Below are 12,174 nucleotides of genomic sequence, written 5' to 3'. Positions count from 1 at the left end.
CCGTCGCCGGAACAGGGTTACGAGGCATTACCGGACATATCAAACAATTTATAAATAAATCAAATAAATAACCAACATATTAAAATAATTCATAAATTGTTATAAATTTGTACTAATTGATTTCATTCATTTTTTTATTTTTATTTATAAAAATTTCAAAGATTTCGACTTATTTTTACATTAAACCCCGCAAAATTTCAAACATAACCAACCCAATTTCAAGATTTCAACCAATGCATTTATATACTTAATCCTACTTGACATATAGACATAACAACTTAAGTAAATAAAATCCAATTATCATTTCTAATTAACACATAAAACTAACTAATTTCAACTTGATACCAATGCTATAAAAATAACTTATACCATTTTTCTAATATACTCATCAAAACACATAATATCTTACTTTACAACAAAACTATATAACATGCCAAAATAACTATTATAAATCCTATGTACATGCCACTTTCTCTTAAAGGAAGAAAACATCACCAAAATCTTTATGTCGGAGTCGGGATTGTCCTGGATGCTGAACCGAGACTCTAACCCCTTTTCAACCTGCGCACGGAAACAACCGTACGCTGAGTATTTTATACTCAGTGGTATTACTATAAATTAAACTATTTAATAATAATAAAATTTCAAATATTGACCATAGTCTTTAAAAATCACTTTAAACTAAATATAAATATTCATATATCATTCCATAAATCTTAAATTTATATATTTAAATATTTACATACTAAATCAATTCATAATTTATATCATACATTCTTTCTCATATTTTTCAATAATGTCAAATCAACTAATCTCATTTTCAAATTTCCATCTCAATTATTTACCCTATTAACAAGGCTCGGACTCACAGACAGATCATGGATTCCACCCAAACACACCAAAATATCCAACCTAAACACACCGGAATAATTTAAATCCTCCATAACACACCAAGATATCATATCCTCCCAAACACACCAATAAGGCATTTAATGCCTCTTCGGATAAACCGAAGCATATAATAACATAATCATCTTCTCGGCCGAACTACAAATCTCCTCATCACATCACAAATCCTATGGCATGCCATTTGTATCCAATCTAGTCCGATAAGTTAATAGGGTATTATTTTACTTTTCCAATTTCGAATTCATTTCCACAACAATTTCAAATATTCAATTCACATATCATTCAATATTCACACATATTCTTACTTAATTTCAAATGTTAATACTTACCTTCCTTTAAATGTCTCACGAATACAATTTCAATATAGCATTTATTAAATAGATTAAGTTATAGTAATACAAACCCGGAATACGCGTTTACTCCTCAACGATCTTTTCTTTTCCTTTAGATGCCGATGCCTCATTTTCCTTGTTAGCTACGAAAGTAATAATTATTTTCACTATTAATTACAATCATTAAAATAATAATAATTATATTAACAATAATAATAATAATAATTATATTAACAATAATAATAATAATAAAATTCTTATTCAATTCCTACTTATTCCCAATTTAATTCTAACTAAGCTTACTTATTTTCTAACTTAATTCACACTCTATTTCTATTCAAATTTCTTCTAAACTCAAATTTATCTACTAATTTTTCAGCATTTTTCACTAATTTCGAATTTTCCTCAATTTAATCCCTAAAATTCAAAACTTATAGTCTAGTTCACAATTTAATCCTTTTATCAACTCTAACTAGAAACTCTATCAAATAAACTCTCAATTTAACAACTTATTCAAAATGAATCATGTTCAAAAACCTATGAACTTCCATAACCTCCACTTAACTTCAACAAAATTTTGTTTTAAAGCTTTTAAAATATCAAAATGAAGAGGAAAGGGCTAAATTTAGCTTACCAATTAACTTGAAGCTTTAAATCCTTAGTTTTCCCTTTTATTTTTCTTTCCCCTTATCTTCCCCTGTTTTCGTCTCTTTCCCTGCTTCTTTTCTAGCTATTCTGTTTCTTTTCTTCTTTGTTTCTTTCTTTCTTTTACTTTATATCTTTTATTTTAACTAATAATATTAATAATAATATATCAAAAAAAATCTTTTACTTATTAATTAAGCACATATTTATTTTTATTACAAGTGTACCCATGTAATTATTACTATTACACATGTCTTCAATATTTACCATACATTTGTCATCTTTTTTTTTACTTATATAATATAATACAATATAATATAATATAATATAATATAATAATATATATAAAATATAAAAATCTAAGATTTTATCACTTTTACTGTCCCATTTCTTATTAATGGCTTAATTGCCATTTTAATCCTTTTTATTCTTTTATTAATCTATAATTCAACTTTTACCCCTAGATCAATTTAGTCCTTTTTTCTTAATTTCTCTTAATTAAACTAAATTCACCCAATTAATACCTAATTAAACACACAACTAGTCTAATAAATATTTCTAATAATTATTTTCGAACTCAATTTACTAAGACGGAGGCCCGATAATGTACTTTTTCGGTGCTTGTGAATTTTGGGTCATTACAATAAAACATGTATTAGATTTATGGTAGTGGTTGTTGGAGCCACCTTTTTTGAAAAACAAAAATTAGTTGGTAGTCGACTTTAAAAATGAAAATTGGAGTCGCCGTCGATCTTTTATTGAGGTGTGATCAGATCACCTTGAAAATAATTTTAGGTCTGCGAATTTTGAGAAAACAGGTTCGGGAGTCGGTTACGCACGAGGAAGGGTTAGCACCCTCGTGACGCCCAAAATTGGTACCGAGTTGATCGTTTAATGTCTTAATGTCGAAATTTTGAAAAGATTTTAAAATACGATTTTTTTTCCTCGAATAAAATGAATTGAATAATCGGACATTCTTATTTCAAAGAAATAAAATGTCATACCTAGTGAGTTAGGGCGCAATATTTTTAATCTTCAAAATTAAGTTTGTCTTTAGATTTTTAAAACTCATGCATTTAAATTTGAAAAGGGTATTCAGTTATTTGGGTCAAATGAAAAAATCAAACCCAGTAAGTTAGGGTTCAATTCTCCAAAATTCCTAAATACCGAATATTGCCTTTATTATCTTTTAGAAAAATCCTCGTCTCGAGAAAACAACATGTCATATCCAATGCGTTAGGATACAACGAATCGAATTCTCGAGAATGAGCTTTTTATTTATGTTTTGATTAAAAAGGATATTCAGTTTTTTAGATCCCGAGAAAGATTGGAATCCAGTAAGTTAGGACACAATCTTTTCGAGGATCCCAAATTCCGAGTGTCGCGTTATTTTGAAAGCTTTCGAATGAAATGATTTTGATATTTAAACGATATTTGATGTAACCTTTTAAACGAATAAAGTGTGATGGATTGATAATGAATGTTGTAACTCATAGACCAAAGTATACACTAGTGAACTCAAATAACCCGTAAGCATAGACAAGCAACGCAATACATACATGCACAAGTGATAGTCCCATGTAATATATCCATGCCAACATTAACAACTAAAGGCTAATTGAATTGAGAAATTTATCTCGAATGAAACATCATGCAAACTAATACAACAACATTACCAAAAAGAGAATTGAAAATTGTATGAATAAAAGAATTTAAGTAAAATACACAAAGATTTGCAATATAAAAATATCAATAAAAGCAATATGTGAATGAATTTTAAAATCAATATTATAAAATAAAGACATCAAGAAATATATACAAACCATGTCGAATTTACTAAAGAATATAAAAATATGATAAATTTAAGTAGTGATACATAATAAATTTAAAATAATAATACATAATAAACTTATAATAAAAAATACATTATAATTTTTAAAAAGTAATAATATATAACGTTTGAGAAAAACTTGAAACAATAATACATACAAAAACATAAAATGATAATAAAATATTAAGCTTAATCATTAACTAATATTAGATTTTAAAAACAAATAGATCCAAAATAATAAATGGTTAAATAAATTAAGTAATCAAGTATTGCTGAATTCAAAAAAGGGGTTAGAATGAATTTAGAACAAAATTGATAGGAAAAAAGAAATATAAAATAAACTAAAAAGGCCGACACATGACATGCAGATAATATGAGGATTAAATGGGAAATTTCCCTTTCCTTCAAAACGCAACATCTCCGTATGGACCCAATAGGAATAAAATATAAAAGGCGTGGCCAAATTTAAAAAAAGTATAAAGATTGATTTGAATGCACCATAAAAAATGGGGGACCAAGTGCGCAAAAATCCCATCAGACCTAAAACGCGCGGATCCTTCTCTCGAGTCGGGTCACCGCGCGGGTCGTAGGCCTCTAAACGGCGCCGTTTTGAAACCATTGTCTCGGCATCAAACGACGTCGTTTCTTTCAGCAAATAAAGGCTAGATTAAGCCTAAAAAAAACCTAAACCTAAATGTTTCATTTAAGACTGCAGAAGAGAGGTGAACGTCGCCTCTGTCTTCCCCCCTTTCTCTGCCATTTCAAACCCCGGGCCTTTGCCCATTCGACTCCAAGTCGCGCAGAGGAGAATAAGGCTTCATCGGCGCACCCACGAAGGTAAGTATTTTTTTCTGCGTCGCTCTGTGCTAACGATCGTTCAAAAAGGATCTTCAAACCTTCGTTCCAACTCCGATTGCGACGGAGAGAGCAAAGATCCGGCCACGGGGTACGTTCCTCCCCTTTTCTTTTTATTGTTTCCTTCCTTAACAATCGATTGACGAACACAAAATGAAAGAAAAAAAAGTAACCAGCAAATGAAAAAACAAAAGAAACTCAGAAATCACCTCTTAGTATTTCGATTTTTTTGTATTCTGAATGCGTAAGTCCTTTACAGTGTTTGTATTGGCTTCTTTATAGCCAGAATTACAGAAAATAAAATGAAAAGAAAAAATAAAAGAAATCCTCCCAAATCCCCTCTCTTGCCCCTTTTCTGTCATTTCTTTTTGCTGCTGTGTGTTCGTTGCAGGTTGTTTGTCCTTCTTGCAGGTACGGAGCAGTGGACGTGGAGGCATGTGAAGGCATTGCGCGCGTGTGAGGAGTGGCTCGAAGGTGTGGTGGCGCACGCACGAGAGGGGAGCGTGCTGGCTGCGGCGCTGGTGCTAGGGCTGAATGCCTAGGGTTTCTGCTTGTGGTTAAGGCTAGTGGGCTTAGGGTTAGGTGATTGGGCTGATTAGGTTGGGGATATTTTTGGTTATTTTGTGTTTGGGCCATTGGGCCCGTTGTTTGTAATGAACATTTAAAAAGAATGGACTGTTGTCATATATTTTTATATTGTTTTTAATTTGGTTTTTTTTTTTTTTGGTTTAGGCCGGGTAAAATTTGGGTATTACAGTGGTTTTTTATATAAATACTTTTTAATCTATTTTAATGCGTTAGACAACTTTTATTCTAGTGCTTTTTAGTGTATTATATTTTTAAAATTTTTATTTTAAATAAAAATTAATCTAAAAAATTTAAATATAGACAGCCGGGTTTACCTTTCTTAAATTAGTTTGGGCTTGGATAAAAAAATAATGAGTGGAACTTAGACTTAAAAAGTTAATCTAAATACTTTATTTAGCTTGATTCATGAGGTCTGTTTACTTTACGTGGACTTTTGTATCAAGTTTTGTAAACCATAGGCCTGGGTCTCTGTGCTTGTATTGTCATACTAGAGTTATAATTTCTTTCAAGGGGCAACAATTACTATTAGATAGTAACCTATGCATGACATTGATTCCTTTACATATATTTATATTTGATGCTTTCTTTAATGGTCTAACATTGGTCTAAGGATAGAGTTGTTTTAACGATATACATGAATATATATAAAATAATTCCGGGTGACCGCCGAGGTAGATTGTATATTTAGACGAAGAATTTAATCTCAAATTTTAGAAATAATATTATTAAAGAGGATAATCGAACTGATTCTTTTTTTTAGTATGGATGCATTCTTTTATTAACTACATGCAGTCAAGTTCAAAACTCCGCAAGGGCTATCATTCTCCTTCAATATTTGCCACTGTTCAAACTTGAAGCTCAAGGACCTGAGGAGGAGGAGGAGGAGCTTGTGCTGGGATTTCATGGTTATGCTGCGCAATGGCTTGAATTGTTATAGCAAACAATCGAAGAAAGCATATAAATTGATGGAACAGTTTACCGTGCCAAGGAACTGTGACTACGATGAATAAATAGGTAACCAAGAAGAGTGAAGAGGAAAGAAAGATGGAGGCAAGGAGAGAAATGAAAAAGGCAATGGAAAACCCTCGAGCTCTCAAGCTGATAGGATGGGGAGTGAGAGGGATTTCAACAGAGAAGTAGATCGGGAAGATTCTCATTAACATAATGGCAAGTGGCAACAAACAAGGCAAAGAAGACAAGTATAGAGGTGGAAACTGGCGGGGAATCAGAAAGTAAATCAAATGCAGAGTCGTTTTGGGATGCTACCGATGGAAACCGGATTACATTCACCAATGGAGGGACTGCATACCTCAAATCAATCAGGATCTGCATTTGTTTTTTTCTTTTTCTTTGTGGCTTTTAAGTTATTCTGGGAATTGAGCAGGGGGCTAGGGGCACTTATATATACAAACAGTGAAAGTCAAAAGGAGGAAGAACTGGTTAGGACCTTGGGCAGCAGAAACTGCGATTACGCTGAGTCTAGCTAAAGTTAAAGAAATAGAAAATAATATTCATAAACCGAACAACGCTGCATTGTTCCAATCGTGCATGTATCCGATTCTTGTTTTATATATTGAAAAGTTTGTATTAATTAAATTAGGAATTTATGTAACAAAATATAAATTCAAGAGGTATAAATTATTCTCCATACCTAAATGAAAAAAAATTGGGGACTAATTATATAATTTAACCTAAATTTTTTATTTGAAATGGTGATTTAACGTGCCACGTCATCTTACCATTACATCGTTAACGAAAATTAACGACTCAATGACTAAAATGTTAAAATATGTAATGTAAGTGACTAAAACGTAGCATTTCAAACATAAATGACTAAAATGTAACCTGAGAGAAACAAAAGTAACTATTTTAATAGTTTACCCTATATATAATAGTAACCTTTATAATATAATTTCTTATCATTCTTAAATAGTTTTCTATAATAATTCATTATATTAGTGACTTGCATTCGAAGTTATTTACACGATAGAGTATTAAGAAGTTTAAACTTTCGATAATCTTATCCTTATAAAGTTATCCTGAAAAAAAATAACTTACTAGAGTATTTATATTTTCACCAAACTTCAGATGGAGGAGCTTTGAAAATTCTAAATACTAAGCAAGATGGGTCAAATTGACCCCAAATCATAAGAGTGACTTAGTCCATTAGTGCACGCCTTGGTCCCAAGTTTTAGTGCTCGGCCTACGACATTTTTCCCCAACTGTTCTAGAAACATTGCTTTCTTGAAATAATATCGATCCATCTCATCTCGGAATTGCCACAATGCCTCGACTAATTCCCAGCTAATCTTTCTATTGGGTAGTTCTCTCAGCTTATAATTTTTCTTTGAATAATTTGATTTGTCTCGCCACGCTATACATCTCAATACCACTTGTCCCGATTGAAATCCCTTGATTCTCACAAAAAGATTTGAGCAAACTTGGACTTTAAGTATTGTTTACAACTCTAGTTTGCAGACCACCTTACCTATTACTTAGTTGTGTGTAACCTACAACAAACAAATGTGATAAGTCACACTGTAACACTAGAATAGTACTTGAGATGTACCTTCCGTTTAACATATCTACTCTATTCGATTGTCCATTTGCATATAACGCTTCTTTGCCCACCAAGGTTAATGCACACTTCAAAAAGTTCATTGCTAGGCATTGGCAGAAACCTTTGGACTTGGAAATGAATGGTTTTGAGTGATTGGCTAAAAGGTTAATTTAACAACAGAACATACAAAGTCAAACACGACCATAACAATTTCAATACGTGTAGCTGAGTTTGGGAGCCAATGAGCGAGAATCGTGGGACATGTCTAACTTTGTATTAATTTTAATATTTTTATTTGTTAAAGTTTTATGTTATAACTAAAAATAAAATGTTTTTAGAGATTAAATTGTCAACAGAAGTTCAGTTTCATTTTCTTTCTTAAATTTAGAAGAGTTTTAATTACACAATTATTTTATAACTTAAATTTTTTTTTTTTTTAGATTTATATTTAATACACAAATGATATATTCATGATACTACACTAAATGAAAACAATTCATCAATCTAGTGTTTCCAAAATCGGATTTGTGATTGAATAAAAAAACCTAATTCAATCCATCCGTACATGTTCGTTGTTACTATTCTTCTCCGATGGAGTTCAAACATTATTAAAACCATACAATAAAGACAAATATAAGTATGTAATTGAACAAGCATATACTAGTTTAAGGGTTTTTTTCTTTAATATATTTGCTATTTAGTCCTTTCTTAGAATTACAAGCAGTATTAGCTAGTATTCTAGCAATCCACCCCAAATAAACACAACATCTAATTCTGAAACTGATACTGCATTACCACAGATCAATATGACTAAAAATGGAGAAAACCTTAAATAAAAAAAAAAGGTTAAATGAGAATGGCCTATACAATCAACTATTTTTTAAGCTACTACCCTTTACAAACATTATAAGCTTTAAGCCTTGTACCAAAAACTAGGCAATATCTTCATATGATGACAGCTCAATTTCAACAAATCATGCCACCAAAAAAAAAAAAAGTGTGTTTCAAATTCAACCAAATGCATGTACCACCACATACAAATCAAGTGGCAACTTCATCTACTTCAGAATTGAAAACAAAGCTTGGGAATGTTGTTGTTATGTCCCTGCATAGTTGATGTTACACCATGGGTGAGTAAGGTTTTTTTTTTTTTCAAGTAAAGGTGATTACGAGATTGGTAACGCATACCTGAGGTATGGGAGGGTCATGATTTTCAACAAGGATGGATTACGAGAGACGAAGTTTTGCCATTCTGATATGTCTATCTTCCCATCCTGATTAATGTCGGCTTCCAAGAATGTCTGTTCACAATTCCACAAAAGAGTTAAGAAACAATGCCTCAAATCAACAGTCACATGAAACCAGGTAATTTACAATCCTGGTGGCATTAACTGTCATAAACTCTTAATTTCATCAAACTACATTACTGAACTGAAGTCACTTACGAGCACTTCGTTAAGTAATAATGGAAAAGTTTACTCCCCATTACACATGACACTATGATATCCCAAAATCGATTCTATTTAGAAAATAAGTCACGCATGCATGCCTTACGTAGTGAGCACAAGTAACCTAATTAGCTAATAGTAAAAGTTCAACAATATAATTTGATGAAATGGAATATTTATGGTTTACATGAAAGTGGTGTTAAGTTCAGTAACACAAAATGTAAATAATCCCATGAAACCATCTAACTGATGGTGTTCATATACAGATATTGTCGATAGTGTAATAATTCCGGGCAATCAATAGGTTAGCCAACTACTAATTCAATAAGATTTGCCGGCACGATCAATTTTCTGCTCAATAGTTTCATAAACACTTATTTTACACAACAAGCTCTCACCTTATCAAGTATTGCCTCGATGGTTTCATCTGCTAACTTCATTTCAGATTCACATAAAAGAGCAATCAGCATTTGCTTGACCTGTGCCAAAATCACATAAACGATGTTTGTACGAAAAATATAACTGAATGAAAAAGTAAATCCATGTAATAGCATGATATTTAAATAATAAACATATAGATCCCAACATACCTCATGACGCTCGATAAAACCGGTTCCATCCATGTCATAAAGTTTAAATGTAACTGCAATTTAAAACCATTAAGTTTAAAAAGAGAAGGAAGATTAAACAACTTGTGTAATTCGAGATAATTATATCAAATGTTTACATACAATCTATTTTATCCTCTTGTGAGGCATTTGGGTGGAAGACATTGAGTGCTCGAACAAAGTCACCAAAATCAATGATTCCCTTCTTCTTGGCGTCAAATAAATCGAAAATCTACATTATATTAGAAGGTTGGATGAATATAAAAGGAACATTCCCATCAAAGAAATTTTAGACAAAACAAGTGAAACTTCAACCTTTAAGTGATATTGAATTTCTTACATAACAATAAAAAGAAGAAACTACTTTACCCGATTTGCAAAAATGTTTTCCTTCTTCCTATTCTTAAACAGCGCTAATTGAAATTCTTCCTGTATATACAACAATAGATGAGCGTTAAATTGGACACACAAATGTACAGTTTTGACAGAGAAGGAACAATGAGAAAAAAACAAACATATCCCCCCGTAGTTAGAAAGAGGGAGGGACGAGGACAAATAACGAAAATATAAACGAGATGCAACTCCAATTCCTTTCAAAATGAAGAGATCTTTAAATAGCAAAGTCAATGAGAAAATGCAAAACAACTCAAAATCACACAGGCTGCCATGATCCACACCACCTTGCAAGGCATTACCGATTAGGCCTCATAGTTTAATCCACAAAAGGCATTTCATAAGTTAAAGTTATAGGTGTTGTGAGCACTTATATCTCAAAACCAACTCTAGTACACGATAAATATGAGATTCACGGTCCCTCTCTAGGACTATGAATCCTCCCCCACTCTAACAAGGACCCAACATCCTCAATGGCACATTTCTAAGAGCCAACTTTAATACCAAATGCCACGTTCGACAATAGGCTACAAAGTTTGTTTGCTTCGGCTCATTGGACCTAATGGTTTTATCCAAGACCAATTCAAGTACACAGCTCATATGAAAGTTGATAGGCACATGGCATAAGATGTAATGATCCTTATAACCACATTAAAGAAAAAGTAAAAGATCCATGGTATTACAAAGGAATCATAGAACTGTACCTTGCTAATCAAACCATCATCAACCACAGAACTGCTGATGCTCTTGAATAGCTCAAAAAGTGCTTCAACCTCACTAACACTAACTGCATATACACAAGAACAAACCAACCAAGTAATCAATTTTGCAGCATAAAAACAACACAAGGTAAGCAAATTTCCCTTCATAATTGGAAGCAAAAGCAATGAAACATCATTGTTTCAACCCCCATAAGAACAATCAAACAATTGGGTGCATACAATGAATAAAAAAAAAGTTCAAAAAGTCAACAAACTTACAAGCAGTTTGTGAAGCAAGAGTAACAGGATCTTCATACCCAGGATGTTGCCTTGTTACTTTAGAATGAAAGCAACCCATTTACTGGGAAACCTTTTTCTTTTTTTTTCTTTTTTAAGGAAAGAAAGAAAACTTAAACAAAAAAAAAAAGGAAGAAGTTCCTAGACTTAAAGCGCCTAGGCTTCACTATGTTCTTCCGCCTGAAAAAACCATTTTAAACCTGCAAATTTCATTCACAACATTTATTAGAAATCAAAATAATTAGCTTTCAAAAAAAAAAAAATACAGATCTCAGTCAAAAAATTCATCGCAAAGAATTAAAAAAGAAAAAAAAAGAAATATACAATTGAATCATAAATCTTATTCTTACATTGAAATCCAATTCGATAACTAATAAATTAATTTTCTTTTAACCTAAGAACCAATCCAATCGATCAAAAGAAAACCTTACCCACTTTTTTAAAAAATTTAAATAAATTTCTGCAAAGTGTCCACCACACACATACATCATTTAAAACAATTCACCTTTTATTATTATTAAATCTCTGCAAAGTGTCCACCACACACATACATCATTTCAATCTTTGTAAATCTTCTTTAAAAAATTAACGAAAACAAATAAAAAAAATTATTTTTTTTAAAGCAAGAATTGAGAAACTTACCGACCGGAAATTTGGCCGGAAAATTAAAATCCGTCGCTTAAAATGAACGACAGAAAAAAAAGGGGGAAAAAAAAGAGGCGGAGCTTTACAATCTCTAACACTTAACAAGAGAAATGAACTAATGTGAAAAGGAATGTGGGAGGGGGGATTATATAGGAAAAGAAACAAATTATTGACGGCTTAATCCGACGGTTGAGATTTGATCACAAGTGCAAAAAAGCCTATTTTTATGCTTCTTTGTTTCTTTTTTGTTCTTTGTTCTTTTATATAATCAATGAATTTCAGTTTTTCTTTTTGGTTGGTCGAAAATAAAAGGATTAATTTGCTAGACATCCTTAATTTATTACTCAAATTTTATATTAGTT

At 31.6% G+C, this 12,174-nt stretch overlaps 1 protein-coding gene and 2 long non-coding RNA genes across 3 annotated transcripts; 1 reads left to right on the top strand and 2 right to left on the bottom strand.

Annotated features, from left to right (window-relative positions):
• Positions 1-324: 324 nt before the first annotated feature.
• LOC105789914 (uncharacterized) lies at positions 325-2,016 on the bottom strand. The gene is made up of 3 exons (XR_001132371.2): positions 1,876-2,016; positions 1,313-1,384; positions 325-561 (listed from the first exon to the last, which is right to left on the bottom strand). It is a non-coding gene; the product is annotated as an uncharacterized LOC105789914 (long non-coding RNA).
• A 2,403-nt stretch (positions 2,017-4,419) lies between these two features.
• Positions 4,420-5,278, top strand: LOC128039275 (uncharacterized). The gene is made up of 2 exons (XR_008193793.1): positions 4,420-4,663; positions 4,964-5,278. It is a non-coding gene; the product is annotated as an uncharacterized LOC128039275 (long non-coding RNA).
• A 3,211-nt stretch (positions 5,279-8,489) lies between these two features.
• Positions 8,490-11,962, bottom strand: LOC105789319 (calcineurin B-like protein 1). The gene is made up of 9 exons (XM_012616653.2): positions 11,810-11,962; positions 11,150-11,367; positions 10,874-10,956; positions 10,146-10,205; positions 9,900-10,008; positions 9,759-9,811; positions 9,567-9,647; positions 8,909-9,021; positions 8,490-8,825 (listed from the first exon to the last, which is right to left on the bottom strand). Exons 2-9 carry the CDS (start codon positions 11,226-11,228, stop codon positions 8,762-8,764), a joined length of 642 nt encoding a protein of 213 aa, XP_012472107.1. The 5' UTR covers positions 11,229-11,367; positions 11,810-11,962; the 3' UTR covers positions 8,490-8,761.
• Positions 11,963-12,174: the final 212 nt, after the last annotated feature.

Source organism: Gossypium raimondii, chromosome 2 (genome assembly GCF_025698545.1).
Source record: "Gossypium raimondii isolate GPD5lz chromosome 2, ASM2569854v1, whole genome shotgun sequence".
NCBI classification, from domain to species: Eukaryota; Viridiplantae; Streptophyta; class Magnoliopsida; order Malvales; family Malvaceae; genus Gossypium; species Gossypium raimondii.
The sequence above is the reverse complement of the archived record's forward strand: the minus strand, read 5'-3'. Positions and strand labels throughout refer to the sequence as shown.